We start from the raw sequence: 18,221 nt of genomic DNA on the forward strand, positions 1-18,221 counted from the left end.
TGAACCGGGCTGACATATGGCTAGAGTGCAGATTGTGCACTGAACACAGGTAAGGGTGCATAATTACACCTACCACATCATATCAGTGAAGGCTGACTTCTCTGCCACCATTACATCTTCAGTGGTCTTACCAGCAGAACATTCCAAAGTAGTGAGGAGGCTACTGAAGTCTAACCCAGGAGTAGGAACAGCTAACCACTCAGTACCCTGTTATGACAGATTTGTGAAAGATTTTGAGCATCTGCTCCAAACTTGGTGCCATGGTTATTATAGGACTTGTGGGGTTATTAAACATTGCCTGGTCAAAGTTTGTGGGATTCATTTCAGTTATTGCAGCTTGATGATGTGGATAGGATGCTTGCAGGAGCTAGGTTAACCATGAGTTTTCTTGACCCTTGCCTGTCATGGCTGTTAAGATCTATGGGGAGGGACTGACTAGGTGGGCTCAGGTAGTTAGTTCCTTGTGATGCTTGCCACCTTGAACACAGTGGTGGTGCAATATCTCCTGAAGAGGCTATCCCTGGAACCCAAGGTATCAGACAACTATCATCAGGTCTCAAATATTTCTTTCTTAGGCAAAATGAAAAAGTGTTGGCCAGTGAACTGCAGATGTGCCTGGATAAAGTGGATTATCTAGACTTATCTCAGTCTGGCTCCAGGCCTGGGTATGTCAATGAAACACAGTCTTGGGCACCCTGATGACCTTTAAATTGAGAGAGAGAGAAAGGGGAAGTGCTACCCTGTTGATTCTCCTCAGTCTGTTGGTGATGCCTGACAGTGGCATTGTGTTGCTTGTCCCCCATGCTGTTTAACATCTATCTAAAATCACCAGGAGCTATTATATTCCTCTTACAGTTAGCCCTTATGGATTAGGCCATTTCTTTCAAGAGAATAATTTTCTTATACACCAGAATATCCTGAATCCTTTATTCATAACTTTGCTACTCCCAAATATTTCTAAATAACCATGTCCTTTATTTAAATTTTTATAGAATTGTAATATCTGCATGTGTGTGAGAGATAGAGACACAGATAGAGACAGAGAGAGTGTGTGTGAGAGAGAGTAAAATTTGACTTTTACATTTTGCTTATATATTGCTCCAAAATAATTTTTAAAAAGCACATAGACAAAAATGTCATGGTTTTCTATAACAAGAAATCAATACAACAAAACTAGTCTTAGCAAACTGTACATACATAAATATTTTTCTTTTTTAATACTTAACATTCATGATTTGTTCATAAAGCCTTCCAGGATTTCATTTATTACATCCATTACTTTTTTTTTACTATAAAAAGTGCTGTTCTGATTTACAGCTTGTGCATCCAAAGCAAAAGTTAGAACCTCATGCTCCACCCAAACCCCCACAAAAAATGGGGGAAATAATACACTGTCTTTCAATCTCTTTACAATTTATGTTACAATAGTCTCTAAAATCTCTTTAGCACAGTTTCATTTTTAAATATATAAATGTGTGTGTATAATTGTAAATACCAATAGCGTAGATAATGAAAGACTGGGTAATAGACCTTTATGAGTTGCACACGGGAAAGAACTTCCTTCAGACTGAAGTCCTTGTCTATGCATAGTATAGGGCACTGGTCCAAATTATAAAAGTGGCTGAAAAATCCAGAATGTTGGTTGAGGCAAAAAAACACAAACCTGTCTATCACTTATTTCATAGCCTTTTCAGTGCCAGAGATGTGAGTTTTAAACAATGCTACTCACATAATGCATGACTCATTTTGGCACTGATTCATTTTTGACTTGGTTCCAAGTAGACTTACTTATGTGGCCAAGAAGAACTACCTTGCATTGGGTGTACCTGCATTTGATATGAGCTTCTCTGTCATCTTTCCAGCTGCTTCATAAAGGTGGTGGGCCATTAGTATATCTTAGCATGGGGTGAAATGAGCGTGCAAAGTTATTGGAGAGGGCGCAGCTGTAGTCTTCCTCCGTCATTGGCACCAGGCAGGTAAGACCAATCAAGAACAGCAAGAGAAGCTGAAGTGGGAGAGCTGCTCTGAGGACCCTGAGGAAGAAGCATTGCTGCTGCCGCCGAACTAGCTGGACCTCAGAATGGGAGGAATCTGAGCCATCTCTTGTGGACCTAAAGAGGGAATCCAATACAGAAATAAACTAATGCCTTACTGTGAAAGGACATACAGGTCAATACCCTTCCTGAAATCCCAGTTTAAATATTCATGTGGCATCCATGAGTTAAGAGATTCCAAATGCATTGCAAATGGACATTTTCTGATTACTATCAAGACTGTTTTGCAAATAGAAATAGGATGTGTAATTATTTAAAATGATATGCTACCCCCACATAATCTAATGGCACTGATTACTTCCATGCTATTTTTTAAGATAAAAACCCTTATGATATCAATATCTAAGGATGCAATCCTAAACAAGGAATAGAACTTGTTTTAAGTAAATAATTGTAGGATCAGGATATTTATCAACAGTGTTTCTTTAGGGATGTAGCTCAAGGTTTGTTTGTTTTTTAAATTCATGTCAGGAGCACAGTAATATGTCAATACCCAATTAGCAAGGTTTTACTACCCAGATAGTACAGTGAGTACAGTGTAGCACATTTTACACTGAATCAGCAATTGAAAGCCAGGTCTGAACTGCAGATGGATCTTACAACCCTGAAAAAAAAGAAAAGAATACAGCACAAACTAGCAAAAGATTTTTGCTTGTCCAGACAAAGATTTTTGATTTCACAGTCAGGAAATAATATCCACCCTTAACCTTAAAGAGATGACGGGGGAGCTGCCTTTTGTTGTTACTAGACAGTTTATGGGCACCTATCTCCCATCCCTCTAAAACCAGGAAGTTCTGTTGCTACTTTTGACTAATTGAGACTTGAATGCTCAAAGGTAACAAATGATTAACTGTTTGAGATGATAGGTCTGACAGGAGGTCCATGATCAAAAACAAAAGGTTGCAGATTATTTACAGACCCATCACTGAATCTAGGATGGAAAGCTGCTTAGTCTGTTATTAAGTATGTGGTCTTCTGTTATGAATGCATTGAAATGATATGGCACATTTAACAGCATCAGACCATTCCATATTAAAGTTCAATTAGACCCAGTCTTCCAGTATCTGACAATGCCAACTTGGGGAGTTAATGGGGTGAGATACAGAAAAAGGGAACAGGTCGTGCTGCCTAACTGTCATCTTAGTCTACAAGCCTTTTCACTGATGTGACTATTTTCTCACATAACTTTTACTTACTCCTCAACTCTTGTGCAGTAATTTTGTATACACTGCATGCTTGTCCAGAGTTGTCCCCAATGTCCATGCATTGGAGATGACATTTGCATAGATGGATGTACTCTAGTGGGCATAGCTCTGACTGTTCAATACACGCTTGTGAAAAACAGAGGGTATTTGGAACCTATAAATATGAGCAAGCATAGTATAGAACAGGCCCCATGTGCAGACATCACTGGTGTGATGAGGTGTGACAAGAGAATGACATCAGGGACACAATCCTGATTCCCCCACTACACATAAAGCCATAAATTATCACCTGCACAGGCCTCTTATCAAGAGTTGATACAACTTGGAAACTGCACTCTACTAAAAAACTGAAATAGTGAAAATGGCACAATAGCACCATATTCTAAAACACTTAATTCTAGAATCACTTGGCATGTTACTGCTCTTAAGCATAAGACATAAACATAAAGGAAGGCCTTAGGAAATATTTCTTGAAAAAAAAGGAAAGTCAATGAATTAAAAACAATTTGTCTTCCCGCTTGTCTGTGGCAAGACTGCTATACACTGATGCACTGCTGATGTGGCTCCAGATTTGCTCAAAAATGCAGAGTGGAGAGAACTGGGGTCATCAGACTCATTGGTTACTTCCAGTCAATTGTGACCTCTTAAACCTAACATACCTCACAGTGTTAAAGTAATATAAATTTGATACAATGAAACAGTACAACCCTATGTTTGCTACCCTGAGATACTTTGAGAAAGGGCAAGATAAAGATGTAATTAAAAATGTAAGACACTGAACAATGCTGGAAATCCTGGTGATGCACTTCGTAGATAAAGCTTAATTCAGGTTAGGAATGGATTCTGGAGCTTGTAAAGCTTGTTTCTCCTTTGAGGCAGATTTTATAAGCCTTTCTAAGCCCTTATTGAAAGAACTTCATAGGCATATCTACATATAAGCATGTATTTTATTGCAACCCCAGCTTCTCTATTTTTTAAAAAACTTTGATTCACAAGTTTTCACGAATTATTATTTTGTTTCTTTTAAAAATTTGTGTCTAAATTGCTTGAGAGTGTGATCACAGATTTGGAGAAATTACCTGGCTCTCTTTTGAGTTCTTATCGGCCTTGTTTCCAGACCTATTGTAAGTCAGAAAATGAGTTTTAAAGATTCTGTAACTGTGGGGTACTGGTGTGGGGCACCATGCAGCCCCAAGCAGCAATAGATGGAGGATCATCTTCCTGCTCATGTTCCAGGTCTCGCAGGACTGCCCATAGTCCCAGGCAATTCAGCAAGAGTTCACAGAAGGGGACAGGACAGGCCCAGGCCTTTCAAGACCTCAGATCCTGCTGCTGACGGCCTATTTCTTTGTGCGCTGGCTTCCTCACTCACCCTCTCTTGGTTTTAGTGGGGGCCACCTCCCAGCTTGGGAGGGCCGGGCCACATCCAACATGCATCTACCCCCACTAGTTGCCCAGTGGGACCTCAAGTGCATTGGCTTGCTCTGCACTGGGGTTTAACTCTGGCCAACACTCAAAAAATGAAAGTGAATTCTCACCCTACTGCCAGGCTAACCCACTTACTTGCTGTAATTCAAGTAGTGGCCTATTTTGACCCACAAATAGTTGTTGGCTGTTTTATTCCTGTGGCTGATGGGGGGGCTGCAATCTGTGTCTGCCTCACAATTATTTTTCTCTTTTGGTCCAAATAGCAGGACTAGTACTCTGTTCTTAGTCTTAGGCAATAAACACACTAGTCGCTGGATCAAGGAGTTTCCATTAACTACACCTGGAGGGAGGATGGGTTTATCTGCCAAGCAGTTGTAAAATCTTTTAGAAGCGAATTTTTTAAAAAACGCACTCAAGCAGCTCCCACCAGGTTTTACAGGGAGGGGCGGGGTTTGAATAGCGTCATGTGCCCCGGTTTTCAGAAGAGAGAGGAAGAGACTCACTGGAACCAGCAAACAGTGAGTGTGTTTCTACCCTTAATTTATCTTCAACTTTTAATTCTGTTAATCACTGTCTCTTTCTCTGTTTTGCTGCCCTGGGCTCCTTCGGAAGGAAGGGTGGGATATAAATTCTAATAATAATAATAATAATAGTAATAATAATAATTGCATATAATCTTGATTTTGAAGGTTGTTTTGCCTTGTTTTTCTTCTTCTAGCTGCACTTTTATGTTTCTGTTCTAGGTAGTTGATGAAATCCAGTGTTTTTAATTGCTGTGCCACCTTCCATGCTGTTCTCGAGAGTCTAGAGTAATTTTTGGAGGGTGCAGGGGCATTATTAAATAACTTTTCTCTTATTTATGAAATTTATTTCCAATGATATTTGGTTAATTGATTTATTTTCTCTCTCTCTTTAAAAAAGGACAAACATCAACTTGTTCAAGCTAGCCTGTGACTAAGAGACTATGGCTTTAATTTCTGCATTCTTCTTTTCTCCCTCCAGGTTTTCATCGATTTATAGTTTGCATTTGTTGTCTATGTTAGATTGTAAAACCTATTTAGGCGGGGCGCATTTGCTTTTGTGTTCTGTATGGAGCCTAGATATTTAACTACTATTAATCATTGTGGTGCTTTCTTTATTTTATGGCAGCAAAGATTTGTAAGTCTTTGACAAACTGTCTGCATTTTTTTAATATTATTCTTAGACCTACAGAGTTGAAAAGCTCCATGGGAACTAACGGCACTTCCAGATTGTTGCACTTTTATGTGGATCTCTCATAAATATGGGTAGATGTCATTATAGGTCTTTTGCATTTTCATAACCCACTGCAAAAGGATACATTGTGATAATGCCGACTAAATAAAGCTCTTGCATAACTTTTTTTTTTTAAAAAAAGACTTTTTGCAGTAACAAAAGTGATGGAAAATTACAGTGGAAAGTGCACCGATGGTGATGTTACATAGCTTCCATTCAAATTTTGTGAAAACAATCAGGATTGCTCAATATTTGCTTCATCTGGAAATGACCATTGTCACTTAGCTCAAATCCCAGTGTCCCAAACGAATCAGTTCATGCCAGATTACAATGCACAACTGAAAGGAATAAGATGCCTTTAAGACAGTAGTTGCTTTAGTACAAAAATATTTTAGTTGAAAAAGCAAAAAACAAAACAAACACCCATCTAGTCCATAAATATTTCTGTAAGAGAAACATCCAAATTCATTATAACCATGTGCAATTTACATCCTTATCTAAAGGAAGAGGAATTATGTCTGAAATACTGTAATTAGTAAGAGTGGCCCAGAATGATCAGAAATAGAATGCCGTAATGCACATGCTAGGTTTTTTAATGCTGTAAGAGCCGCTGAAATGATAGTCGTATATTTCCTATTTCTAGAGGAACAATTTGAAAGGTCTGTTTTTAATGTATAGGGGGCATATTTTTATATGGAGTCAGAAGAATTTATACATCAATGGGTACATTAATAATAGGCTGGCAGAGGTGGATTTCATTAGGCTGTGGTCTGAAGGCACATGAGGCCAGCTCCCTGCTGAATCTAAGCAGGGTCAGGTCTGGTCAGTGCCTCGATGGGAGACCGCCTGGGAACCATATGTAAGCCGCCTTGGGTTATCTATTATGAAAAGAAAGGTGGGGTATAAATGTAATAAATAAATAAATAAATTAGATCAAGTAGACATTTAGGGGTAAGTCAGGCTTGGAATAAGGCGGCTTCATATGAGGATGCTGGGCTAAACAACCAATTGGGAGGACTTGCTCTGGAAGACCTTTGATTACTGTTTCAATTGCCTATGTGTGTTGGAAGCTTGGGAATCCAAAGCTCTGTGTGAACTTTTCTTTACAAAATGTTGCAATCATTCAGTTGAAATGCAGAATTATTGTGGAGTTTTGGAAGAGAAACACTTGATTTGACTTACATCTTTAAAGTTATTTTTTAAAAAAACAATCTTCACCCATAACAGCTGTGCTAATTTGCCTATCACTAATGTCACGTTGGTAGCGTTCTCACCTGAAATAGATTAATGCACATTTTGCACATGGCTGAACAAAGGAAAAGAGTCATGAACAAAGCTACAGCTAGCAAATGGGCATGATTCCTGATCACAAGCCATTTGCTCTGATCATACACCCGCTGCCTTTCTTTATTTGGTGAAAGCCAAGATGATCCTTCAAGCCTGGATTATCATTAGGAATGAAAAGTAAGGTTTTTAAAAAGTGGTACTAGATTACTGGCTCTGAGACTACAGTGGCGCCAATAACTAAATAGAATTCTTTTAAGGAGCCTATAGTGTAAACACATCTCACCAAAGGACACAATTACTTTAATGTCCAACATTTTTATCACATAAAATATCTATATTGACTCAAGTCCATGGCTACAATCCAGTGATACAGCTCTGCTCAAGAAAGGTCTTCATACTGTTGACTATGGCAGGAAAAGTCTCCCTTTTATGTGCACAGTTCCATTTGCCACTGCTGGCATTAGAAGTCTAATGCATAGTTTTGGATGTTTCATTGGTACCTTTTCTGTGTGCTAAATTGCTCATGACATGGGGAGAATATTCATTCTGATTGTATCCTGACAAAACCCAGTGTCCCTGGGGTGGATAACCATATCCACTGGAAGGCCAAAATATAAACGTAATAAATAAGTAACACATCTATGTGCTGCTTAGCCTGAAGCGCTGGGAACTCCCACATATGCATTGTTTCCTGTCAGTGTTGCTATTTTATGCCACCAAAAACAGACCAATGGGAGAAAGCTGGAGTCCAGAGGAAGGGCTGAATGGAAGGCTCTGTGTGGCTTGATATTACCCATACTTTAGCTTGAAATACCAAAGATGCAGCTTCTTCTGGACAAATTTTCATTTAAAACCACTGCCCTTTTAAATTTGCAACAGCAAAATTCTGTGGGTTAAATAGCTTGGCTTCCTTTTATATGACTAGTCTACAAAGGATTGCTGATCCAGTGCAAGATCAAACACAAGGTACTCAGATCAGAGGCATGTCAGAATATTAAAGAACACAGTGACAGCTTGTACTCTTTTATCAGTTGAAGCCATATTACACATCAACTGCAACCTGTCTGGCTTCCTTGCATGATTAACTTCCCTATTCAGTACAAAACTCATTTGTATTCCATGCTTGTCTGAATGACAAATTGTTTATTGTGTTGTACTGCTAAGAGATGTGTTAATAAATAGTGCTGGAGAAAGAAGCATAAATGCCACAGTTAGAACGTGGGCAGGCCCTAAAGCTGCAAAGTAGCGCTGAAGCACATGCTGAGCCTCTGGCTGGCTCTTGCAACCCCAAGATCTTCTAAGAAGGTGTGCTTGTGGAGGAAGAGGGAATAGAAGAGTTGGGGGACACAGCAGCCCCTGCTGGTACCATGTACTCAAAGGCAACTTTTCTCATCTTCCCAAATCCAACTTCATTTCACATATTTGTCAGACATAGCACACACCTTGTTTTTAGTCAGTAAGCAATCTTTCCCCTTTGTGAAAAAAGGATGCCCAACCTCATATTCATTAGAAATACAAAGTTTGTTCTTTGACAAAAACAACAAGTAACTGAGAGGTAGTTCCTATTTTTTTTTAAAAAAAATGGTATAATTGTAATCCCCCTTCAATAAATATTTCTAGGATTTGAGTTTGTTTTTGTGTGTGAGAGGGAGACTGAGACATGAGTGTAGGTAAAATTGGAACAGCTAAAAAGCCCAGTTATTTGTGTTTTAATCAATGCTATTGACACATTTTGCTTTAATTATAAGGCCCTTTTTTACTGTTATATAATTGAAATGTAGATTAATTTTGTGTTATATGTTATTCTGGGCTCCACAGTGCAATCGAATAGTTTTCCAGAGTATTGTCCTCTAATATATTTTTGGGCTTCAACAAACTGATTTTGACATTGCAAAGAGGAGGCACACATTTTTGGGAGCACGGAATACATTTCTGCTCTCAGTCACTTGTTGCCAAGGTGGCACAATTCAAAAGGCACATGCTGTGTATAGGTGCAAGATTTTAAGGCATCACATGTAACACATGGCAGTAAGTGGATAGTTGCCTAGCATTCCTTCCACTCCTCTCCCATTCATTTCATAATGGCATTTTGCTGAGAAAAATGAGGCTTGTGAAGGAATTGCCATCAAGTTTTGAGTACACTTGATTTATTGTATGATTGATTTATTCTATGCTTGTTTGAATGGCTGATTTATTGTATAAAATGTATTTTTGTCAGGCTTCCCATGCTGTTACGACTCAAAAGGTCCAAATAAAATAAAGTACTATCCAGCAAATGCTAGGCATGTCAGTCCCATTGAAATGAACTGGCATCTGACATTTAAGTGCACATTTTAGCTCCACATTTCAATAGGACATAAGTCTTCCTAACTTTTAGTGGATTTCACTGACACTAGTAAGTTTCTACCACAGGGGTGACAGACAGTAGTTCTATTATGGGTGTGAACTACATTTTCAGGGTGTGTTTTTTGCTCTTGCTCTCTCGCTGTATTGTCAGATTCCTGTTAAAAACAACAACAGATATTGACACTGGGCGAGGACCTAGAGTATAATGTGTGTGTATCTTCTGGAGCTTTATTTCATGCCAGACAAGGAAAGGGTCAAGAAGGCAGAGTGAATTGTTGATTGGTAAAAAGGTGAAACACACACATACCTACACTCACACACGTATATCACACTGACGATGACAGAATGCAGAAGCACTGTTAGCTGCAGAGAAGACAGGTTGCTGGACACAAGGTGAAAGCTACAGCTGTTAAGTCTACTCTCTAGTGGTTACACAAAGATGGGGAGTGCTGCTCTCTCTCATAATCTGTGAATGCAAGCACCTTGCTAAGCTTTAGACCATGGTTAGTATCTTGCATCTGCAAGGAAGCTGTCTCACAAGGGAAAAAAAAATGTGTTGCTGCCAAATCTTCATTTTCAGTGTATTTCAGATTTTGGATTGTGCTTGGAGTAATGAAATTTGAAAGCCCGCAAACTGAACTAAATTTTACAAACTTAAAGTAAAAAATAAACAAGGAGAATATTAGTGTATTTTTCCAGATTTGCAGGTTTTAGGAATTCTGATATACTGTATTGGTCTAATACCTGCTGTTAACAACTAGAAACAAAGAGGATGATAAAAGTCTTTGCCATGGACCTAAGCATGGGTCTGCCAGTAGGATCTTAATTGTAATCTCATGGATGGTGTATCAACATCCATTCAATCAAATGCATCTAAATAATTTTAATGTAGGTTGAAGTTAATTGGACGCAAAAGCTGAATATTATTGAGTTATTGAGTGCTTCCACTTCTAAAAATATTTTGTCTTTGTGTAATTTGGTACTTGTAGAAGAAAGCCTACACTTAAGCTGCTTAATGTCTTTTTCTTGGTCAGATTAAATGCAGAGTTACATATCATGGGCAGTTTCCATCATCCTCTTGAAGTTCTAGAACAGAGTGCAGAAACCAGGAGAATAAGGTACCTGCTATGTGGACTGCTGACAGAGGGTCCAGGCTGTGAGACATTACATTTGCCTCGTGGCTGTTTGCAATGAACAGGGGTAAAGAAAGAAGAATGTTCAGTCCAGGCAAATAAAGACAAGCTACTGATGAAAAACAAATTAAAAAGTGCAGCAAAGGAAACACAAAAATCAAATGAAGTAACTAATTCTCATGAATCAAGGAAACTGGCTTTTCTTTTATGCTCCTAGTTGAATATGAAATGGAATGTACAACATGAACTTAAAAATGACACTGTAGTCAACAAAACAATACATAGAAAGTGCAGTGCATTTTTTTACAAATAAACGTATGGAAAATGTCTTAAGCAATTTGTTGTATTCATGTTTATCCACAAGTTACAATTTTGCTTGCTAATGCTTTAAAAATTTCTATTTTTTAAAAAAAATATTTATTTCTAAAATTGTTTTCCTTTCTTGTTTTGCATGAACAGTTTTGAGAGTCAGTATCTGTAGTTCCAGTATCACACAAGTAACATTTGGTGTATCATTGTTAATATAGTTTTCGACCAGTCAAAAGTTACCTAGCAATATAGATGCTGCTGCAGGCACATGTAGTACAGCTACATTACATGGACTTTCTCTACAACCAGCAGAGTTTTCAGATGGTTACTGGCAGTAGTGTGAAGGTGATCTATGTGATCTGGGTGATCTTCAGCTGCAGAAACTGTCACATGGAAATTATTTTATCTGACTTCCACATGAATGTCCTAAAATATACACCCTTCCCTTAGTCTTAAATAATGTGTTATTAGTCCATCATAATAACAGCAATAACAAAGGTCTATGAGTTGGATCCAGACTTGTTTCTGTGTGAATGGAATCCAGAGAAGAGACCCCTCAACCCTCCACAGCAGTTTTTCATGGGACATATGAGGCGGGTGGTGGTGGTGGGAGAACTGGAGAAAATTGCTGCCTCACCTGTTCTTCCAGTGCCAGTGGAACTCCACCGAGTGCAACTCTGGATCCATCTCTCTATATTTGTTATTGTTATTACTTCAGATTTGTTTCAGTGCAGATTATGGCTTGTATCTAAACCAGTCTCTCATTTTGTTAACAAGGATTTCTAGTTGTACAATGGAACTCCCCCTTTTCACCCCCCGTGTGTCCTCTAAATCTGTTCTGTCCAGCCAGGGCAGATTTGGGGATGTCATGGGGTGCACACGGAGGGGGGAGAACAGGGGGAAGTTCTGTTGCACAAGCGTAAAACATTGTACTAATGGAATGAGGGCAATGGATACCACCCTATATATTTGGAATTTCAATCCAGAAACTAAAAAAAACACCACTCCATTATTTTTTTTGAGATCTACAAAAGAAAAAGTGACTAAGTTTGAGTTAATTTTAAAGCTAAACCTATGAGAACTTGTCCATCTTATATTGTACACCATAAATGATGATGAAAAAGATAACGTACATCAACCAACCAAACAATGTTGTGTTACGAGGTGACACGTACAGATTTAAAACATTAAAATGGGACCTATTAAATTTCTAATAATTGTTTAGTGAATGTTTGCTTGCTATGGTAAGCCGCTATCTCTTCTCATGTTCATAAGCTAGTTTTGATGTATATTAGTAATATTTTAGAAATGTTTAAAAGATAAAAATAAAAGTAATGACCAAGGAAACAAAATTGCCATGATTCCATGTGTATCTCCCCCTTGAAAAGCCAGTGTTCCTTTACATTCTCAAACTAGGATCTAAACGAAACTAGCGAATGTAGTGAAATCAATTTGAAGAGGCCATAAAGTTTATAAAGACAGAACTCAGATGTTTTTTATGAGAGCAAATGAAAATGCATAGTTTTCTAAAAGCTAAGGAAAGCTGAATCATAATTAAATTAAAACAAAAACAAAAAGAATGAAAACCAAGTCCCCTACTACAGGACTCAAAGTGAAGAGTGGCGCATGGACTGGCTTGAACTATATTCCAGTGGTAAAAAAGGAGAAGGCAAGTAGAGGAGGCGGGGGGAAGACTTAGGAATTCAAGAATACAAAATTATTATTATTCACACAAAAGTATGACATATATGTGTTTGGAATGGTATTGCTTTTCCTCAGGGGGAATATAATCACCTCCTTTGGTATGTCAGGGAGTTATGTGTGCAACCAAAATGTGTTGTGTTGTGAAGAAAACAACTTGTTTTCTCTCTTTGCTTAGAAATCAGCAGCAAACTGAAGAAACAAGTTTATTTCATTGTTAGCACCACCACAAAACAAAGGGCAACAGCTGCAATAAATTTGGTCAAGTTTTTGGGTGCCATCCATGGTATCTGCCTGCTTGCGTAATCAAAGTCCGTTCGCACAATGGGACGGACTTCTGGTTTCTCTCCTCCCCTCTCCAGCCCCCAAGCATCTGCTCTGGAGTATTCCCTTACCCTTCAGAGCAGATTTTGGGGGGTCTGCAGGGAGTAACAGGGAGGAGAGAAATCATGTTGCACAAGTGGAGGACCACTTGAATTACATTGGATCTCACCCTTTGACCTTCATTACAAAAGACAAGGAAGACAAAGCAGGTCATTTTTCCCACCCAAGAACAGCAATGTCATGCTGAACACGCATATGCTGGATTTTATATCTAGAATATAATTGTGTTCTTGTGTCCTTGGGATTCACCCACCTCATTATCTTATGACTAATACTGATATACTAGCAGCATCTCTGTCATGTTTTGGAGCTGTCCCCAATATGTTACAATATTTCCTTCAGTCCTCATATGCTTCATTATGTCCCTCAGGCCCAATTAATTTTGTGTACCTGCTGTAGAAGGGACCATTTGTGTGGGTACAGCACTAGGTGGTAAGCCTGTTTGGGAGAAGAGGCACTATGTGGTAATTCAGACAATTTTTACCATGCTTGCAATGCTTGGCTGAAGTCACAGCCCCATACAACATATGTTGATCCATACCAAATGATGTGCCACATAAAGCCTACCTTCCAAGGGTTCCATTCCTGGCATATCTCTCCCCCCACCCTCAGTAAACCTGTGAATCTGGAGGTTGCTAGCAGCTGGAACTTCTGGGAGGCTGGGGAACAAGATTTACCATGATTGCCCTCCCCAACATTTTTCTGTTGATGCTGTCAGCCTCTGGATGAGAGATGAGGGTGCCAGCTGTGAACTTTCTAGACTGTTAAGAAGACCACATCACCTCTGAACTGTATTTAAGCCAGGCTGTCTGGTCCCTCAGAGTGCAGCAAGATCAGCTATAGTAGGGGTTAGCTTTTGTTTATTTACAGGCTGTTACAATCAAAACAAAATCAAAATTGTATATTAATTCTAGATTATTTCTTTGAAATATTTAATTTATACTGTGTTTGTTGGAATGTCTTGCCTTATTTGAATTTATTGATATGCTTTGTAATAAATGGGTGATATTCAATAAACAAATGGATATCCACACTCTGAGTAGACTCACTGAAATCAATTGATTTGAATTGGTCTGATCAGAGTACAACTAAGATTGGATATCATCCACTGTTTTGTTCTCTCTCCAAATGTTTTGTATTTTGATGATAAGTCATTGCTTGTTGTCGGCCACTTTGGGCAACGTTCAGTGAGGAAAAGTGTCACACAAATAAACTAAACTTAAACATTATTATTTGTGCTTTATCTGATAAGTTTAAACTTCACAATACATAAGACTGTTATTGAGGTTCTTGACGAAGCTCTTCAACAAAGGAGGCCTGATAGAAAGCAAACCAAGTAAATGTAACAGTTCTGGGGCAAGACCAGACTTTGTTAACCTTCCATTTCTATAACACAACACAAGGAAGACAGCAGGCCAGCCATATCATGATACACCTACCACACTTTGAGTCCTGGTTTTATTTATATACAGCATTTTATAATCCTGATTTCATGCAGGGAAGGAGATGCAGAAAGTTTAGGGAAGCAGCATTTTGTTGGAGGGAAAACTCTTCTGGGCTGGTGCCTCTTTCTTGCCTATGAGGAGGAGGAAGATGGTGTAGACCTTTCACCTGGCTACAGCTACCTGGTGCTTCTACCTAAGAGCTAGCAGAAGGTGTCTGGTATGACATTACCGTTCTCTGTCTGCTTGGCGTACTCCTTCCAGACACTGGACTAAGGGATCCTGAAGTGTCCAGCTCATCAGCTGATGACCAAGAGGACAGATCCTAAATTCAGAATTAGTGAAGATTAGAAAGGGCACAGTACTGTCCTATCCTTTAAGAAAACTGGGTTCACAAACAGGGAGAAAGGGCTGAAAACTGAGCCCATCTGCATGCAATTTGGAACAAAGTTACATTATGCAACGTAGCTTACAAAGACATGCATGCAAGTACTCTACCTTGCACTGGACAGGGAAGTGTTATATCTGGCCAAGTCGACCTCAAGAAAACAGTTGCTCTTTATTGGTTTTTAAAAAAAGGTAAAAGGTGTTGTGTACTCAATAAAAATTCCACTTGAATTGCAGATGGTTTTTCTACACAGAGAGATACACTAGCCAGACTGAAAACTCATCACATTCTTTGTACACTGCAGTATATTTTTATTCAGGAGCAACAGAAGGATAGGGACTACAGTCACTACACACAATGGAAAACGTTCAGATCACCTTTTCAGAACTGAGGCAGGTTTACCGTATTTTACTTCATCTATCAGCTGCAGGCTAGAAGTGCTATGGCTATACTGCAAATATGGAATACTTTGCAAACAGTTGTTAGACTTAGGTTGTAGCAGAGCAAGGAATATATAGTTGAGATGGAAAATATATTCTGCCACCTATCAAAAAGGGCTCTCCAGGGGCACTTCCAGACGGAGGCTTAATTTGGAAGGGGGTTGTTGAGATATTGCAAATGGATCACTGGGAACAGTTTTTCTCCTCACTTATTGTATTTCCATTGGAAAGGGTAAATGCAGATTAAATGGGGGGAAATGTGAGTTGGCATTTTGATACCAATGATGTCATGTGGGCACTGCAAAAAAAAATTGCATGAATGAAGAATACTGACACCACAAAAAACGCCTGTCTGGAAGCACCCTAGTAGTGAAAAGCTAGATTGATTAGGAGATTGGTCACTATAAATTGCTATGATGAGAACATGATAGAATGACTTACCAACTGACTGCTTGAAATATCTAGGATTTTCTCTAGGTCCTTAATGTGATGCGTAACTTCTTTAAGGAGCATTTTGAGTCTGTTTCCAATGACATGGACTTTCTCTTTGGCTTCTAGACAATCCTTGCCTTCAGCATTGACTAGCAGCTGGCAGGACATGTCTTGAAGAGATGCCACTTTCAGCTGAGATTCTAGCAGTTCACGTCGTATTTGCTGTTAGGGAGGCAATTGGGGGCATTTTACTGCTTTAATATATAAAAGCAAAATATAATTCAAATTGTAAAAATCATTACTTTTCCTGACTAGACTACTGAGGAATGGAATCTAATACAACTAAACCACCATATATTTGCAGTTGCAAAGAAAAAAAAAGATATCCAAAAGAGAGGATTAATGCTTAGCATTTTGTCCTAAAAGCATGTCTGAAGTTCTGAACGGCATACTCTTTTATAAGTTCTGCCCCTTCTATAAAGATGTCATTATTTATTGGTTCCTACTATAAAGAAAATATTTTAAAAGCAGATTTATGGCTTTACAAATCAAATCAAGAAGAACTTGGCATCCATGGTAATCATTACCAGGTATATGATTTCTCAGTTGGTACCAAAGACGTAGGCACACAATATAACTTCCAGAAACTAGCTTCTATGCTCTCTTTTCTCTCTCCATTATTGTTCTCTTGGGCAAAGGTACTTTACCATTAGTAGTCTGTGATGATCCTGCAGGGTGTCAGAATCAAGATTTGGATTGACAGGGACAATCTCATTTTTCCTCCTGTCAATGTTCTCCAGCCACAGTAACAAACCATGGCTCATCTCATGGAAATCCTAGAAGCAACAGGTGAAAGTTTACTGCCAAATGTTTTTTGTGCTACACACAATTGTATATATGCATTCAGATTTTACATTCTCTGACCCACCAAACAATGAGTTGTCTGCATACAGTCTCCTTCCTCCCCTGTCACACACATGACTTAACAAAACACTTCCAGTTTTGTCACAATTTGCTTGGATTGGAACTGACAAACTGTTCTTTGAGTGTTCCCTGTAAATATGAATCAAACCATGGTTTGGAATCTTGCTTTGGACTGATTGCTCTAGTTCAGTTGTCACAGCAAATCAGAAAGCATCCTGTTCAGCATACATATGCGGGGAAAAGGAAGCACTTCTGCACAGCTTGTTCCTGCTCCTCCAAACCATAATTTGCAGGATGGGAGTAGATTACATATGCACAACATGTAAGTGCAGCATGTAACATATGAACGCTCTTGTGTGGAACGCTCGTGTGGAACGCATACTCTTGATGGCCTTCTGTCTTTAATGTGCTAAACATGAAGCAGTCATTCATTTTCATCTGATGCAGCAGTATTTTGCAACCTGGTGTGAATTACTTTTCACAGGAACAACATCCTACATTTGGTATAAGGCCTGTTACCTTTATGATATATCCAAAGCATCAATCTGGAAAATGTACAATGCAGATTTCAGGAAACAATTTAGAATATGTGCAACAAATTTCACCTAATGCACCACAACCTTTTAACAATTACTCTTCTAGGGTTTAAAAAGATTTCCTTTTTAACAAACTTGTCTGAAATGTCTGCCTATTATATTCAAGGCAGGATATGATGATGCCCACACATTAAAGTTACTCATTTAGGAAAATGAATGAAATTGGTGCTACATCTAATCCCAGGAGTCAAAGGGGAATAATTTTGCATACACCAGAACAGACCTGACATTGCATTAGAGCATTCTGGAGTGAACAGCGCCATTCTTCTAGCAAGGTACAGACATGGTCCCAGCGCATGTTCATCTGAGACAGCCGTTCCTGTAGTTTCTTGTTTTCCTCACTGTCAGACTGCATGAATTCTGAGCTGCAAAGGTTGATGGACAAAATGATGGCTTTGCGGTTATCAACAGCCTTCTGTAGCTCCTGTGGAATGAAAGGTGGGGGGAGAAAGCCTTTGTATAGTAAACATGCTACAAAAATTCAAGAACAAATAAGCTCCACTATATCTTTTACATTTCTCCCTCTTTTAAAGTTTAATCATTTAAAGACAGGTACTCTGTCTTTATAGTTAAGTGACATGTCTGGTAGCTGCATAGTTAGAACCCAATGTATAAATGTCTCAGATTTAGTATTTGCAGTAGAAGTCAGAGCAAACTAATAAAGTCTTTAAAAACTTAAAGCCTTAAGACATGATTGAACATGAAAAAAATCACAGGAGCTGGCTCTTTCAAGAGCATGACCGGCGACACTGGACTGAACACACAAGCGGCTTATGAAAGTTAATGCATAAGGTGTAGGGATCAGAAGAAGCAGAGCCCTCTTTCAGTAGCTTCAAAGCAGACTGGGAAGGGAAAGGCTTTTCTGAGCCTTGGTTGATGCTTTCTCTGCATATATTAA

At 38.8% G+C, this 18,221-nt stretch overlaps 1 protein-coding gene across 12 annotated transcripts in view; it reads right to left on the reverse strand.

Moving 5' to 3' along the window:
* Positions 1-921: 921 nt before the first annotated feature.
* SYNE1 (spectrin repeat containing nuclear envelope protein 1) overlaps positions 922-18,221 on the reverse strand; it is a 598,390-nt gene continuing 581,090 nt past the window's right edge. For 11 of the 12 annotated variants that reach the window (XM_061624165.1, XM_061624156.1, XM_061624155.1 and 8 more), the window contains 6 exons: positions 17,547-17,747; positions 16,511-16,639; positions 15,813-16,025; positions 14,776-14,868; positions 10,697-10,755; positions 922-2,111 (listed from right to left, as the gene is read on the reverse strand). In XM_061624165.1, coding sequence (XP_061480149.1) covers positions 1,868-2,111; positions 10,697-10,755; positions 14,776-14,868; positions 15,813-16,025; positions 16,511-16,639; positions 17,547-17,747 — 939 coding nt within the window. In that variant the 3' untranslated portion in view covers positions 922-1,867. The remainder of the gene's footprint in view (positions 2,112-10,696; positions 10,756-14,775; positions 14,869-15,812; positions 16,026-16,510; positions 16,640-17,546; positions 17,748-18,221) is intronic. The other variant, XM_061624158.1, reaches the window with a different exon arrangement.

The sequence above is a fragment of the Rhineura floridana genome, chromosome 4 (genome assembly GCF_030035675.1).
Source record: "Rhineura floridana isolate rRhiFlo1 chromosome 4, rRhiFlo1.hap2, whole genome shotgun sequence".
Classification (NCBI taxonomy): Eukaryota; Metazoa; Chordata; class Lepidosauria; order Squamata; family Rhineuridae; genus Rhineura; species Rhineura floridana.